This window comes from Lipotes vexillifer, unplaced genomic scaffold (assembly GCF_000442215.2).
Source record: "Lipotes vexillifer unplaced genomic scaffold, Lipotes_vexillifer_v1.1 scaffold418, whole genome shotgun sequence".
Taxonomy (NCBI): Eukaryota; Metazoa; Chordata; class Mammalia; order Artiodactyla; family Lipotidae; genus Lipotes; species Lipotes vexillifer.
The window spans coordinates 6,607,731-6,608,857 of NW_006798629.1; the positions used below are offsets into that span (position 1 = coordinate 6,607,731).

A 1,127-nucleotide genomic window follows, 5' to 3' on the forward strand; every position below is an offset into this window, starting at 1 on the left:
CCCCCCCCGTGGTTACTCTTTAATCCCAAGCCTCAGGGGATGCTTGCGAATGTGGGCGTGGTGTATCTCGGAATTAGCGCTTGGGCTTACAGACGTGTAGGCTGTGCTCTCCAACATGGTAGCCTCCGGCCACACGTAGCTATTTAAATAAAGTTAAATATCCAATTCTTCATTCACACCAACCTTATTTCAAGAGTTCAATAGCCACATATGGCCGGTGGCTGCCACAGAAATAGTGCAGTGTGCTCTACTGGACAGCGCTGGAGAAAGGGCCGGTTCTCTCTGAGAGGCTGCATTCAGAGCCAGGCTACCTGCAAACTCCTTTCCCCCAGATCCCTCAGATGGACTCAAGGGGAGAAGTCCCAGAGGCCTGGACTCAGCTGCCCCAAGCCCCTCACCTTGGAGCCCCTCGCCCTTAGGAGGGTGGCAGTAGGGCAGCTCTCAGATGAGGTTTGACCAGAGTGGCGAGGGGCGGCCTTTGCGCACACGGCTGCGTCCTTGGGGCTCCCGCCCACTGCCCGTGTCTGCCCCCTCAGGTCGCATGGAGGCCTGCGGTGCACCCCGTACTGCTACATCGACTCCACGCCCTGTCGCTACTTCACTTGAGGGCCGCCGGGAGGAGGCGGCGGCACCCACAGACCTGGCAGCAGCGTCTCCACCCTCGGCAGACTGACCTCGCCCTGTCCTGGCCCGGTTTCCATCACCTTCATGCAACAGAAACAAGGACAAACTCTTGCTGCTAAGATGTGCTTTTAACGCAGTCCGACTGGAAGAACCTAGGACCGCTGCATCCTGTCTTAACCCCGAGTACCGGGCATCCTCCACACGCCCATCGCGACCCTCCGGCCAGACCGCCGGCCTGCGGGGCCCTCCCTTCCGAATATCGTGGACTTGGCTTTGCACTGTTAGGAACACCGACTGTTGGAGATTGCTCCCGTCCGCTGGGGGCGTCTGGGGTGCAGGCCTCTCGTCTCCTCTGACCTCTGGAAATGTGGGCATTCTCACCCGGCAGCTGGCCAGGGCTCCCCGGGCCTGGGAACCACGGAGCAGGGAAGTGGGCCTGTTCTTTGGGGGTGGCCCCCAGATCTGGGCCCAACTAGGGACCCCCCCCACTCCGCCCCGCAGCT

General features: G+C 60.9%; 1 protein-coding gene across 2 annotated transcripts in view; it reads left to right on the forward strand.

Annotated features, from left to right (window-relative positions):
• Nucleotides 1–834, forward strand: part of COLQ (collagen like tail subunit of asymmetric acetylcholinesterase) — a 67,065-nt gene extending 66,231 nt beyond the window's left edge. The window contains exon 17 of one of the 2 annotated variants that reach the window (XM_007470635.1): nt 537–834. In XM_007470635.1, the coding sequence (XP_007470697.1) occupies nt 537–606 (70 nt within the window). In that variant the 3' untranslated portion in view covers nt 607–834. The remainder of the gene's footprint in view (nt 1–536) is intronic. The other variant, XM_007470636.1, reaches the window with a different exon arrangement.
• Nucleotides 835–1,127: the final 293 nt, after the last annotated feature.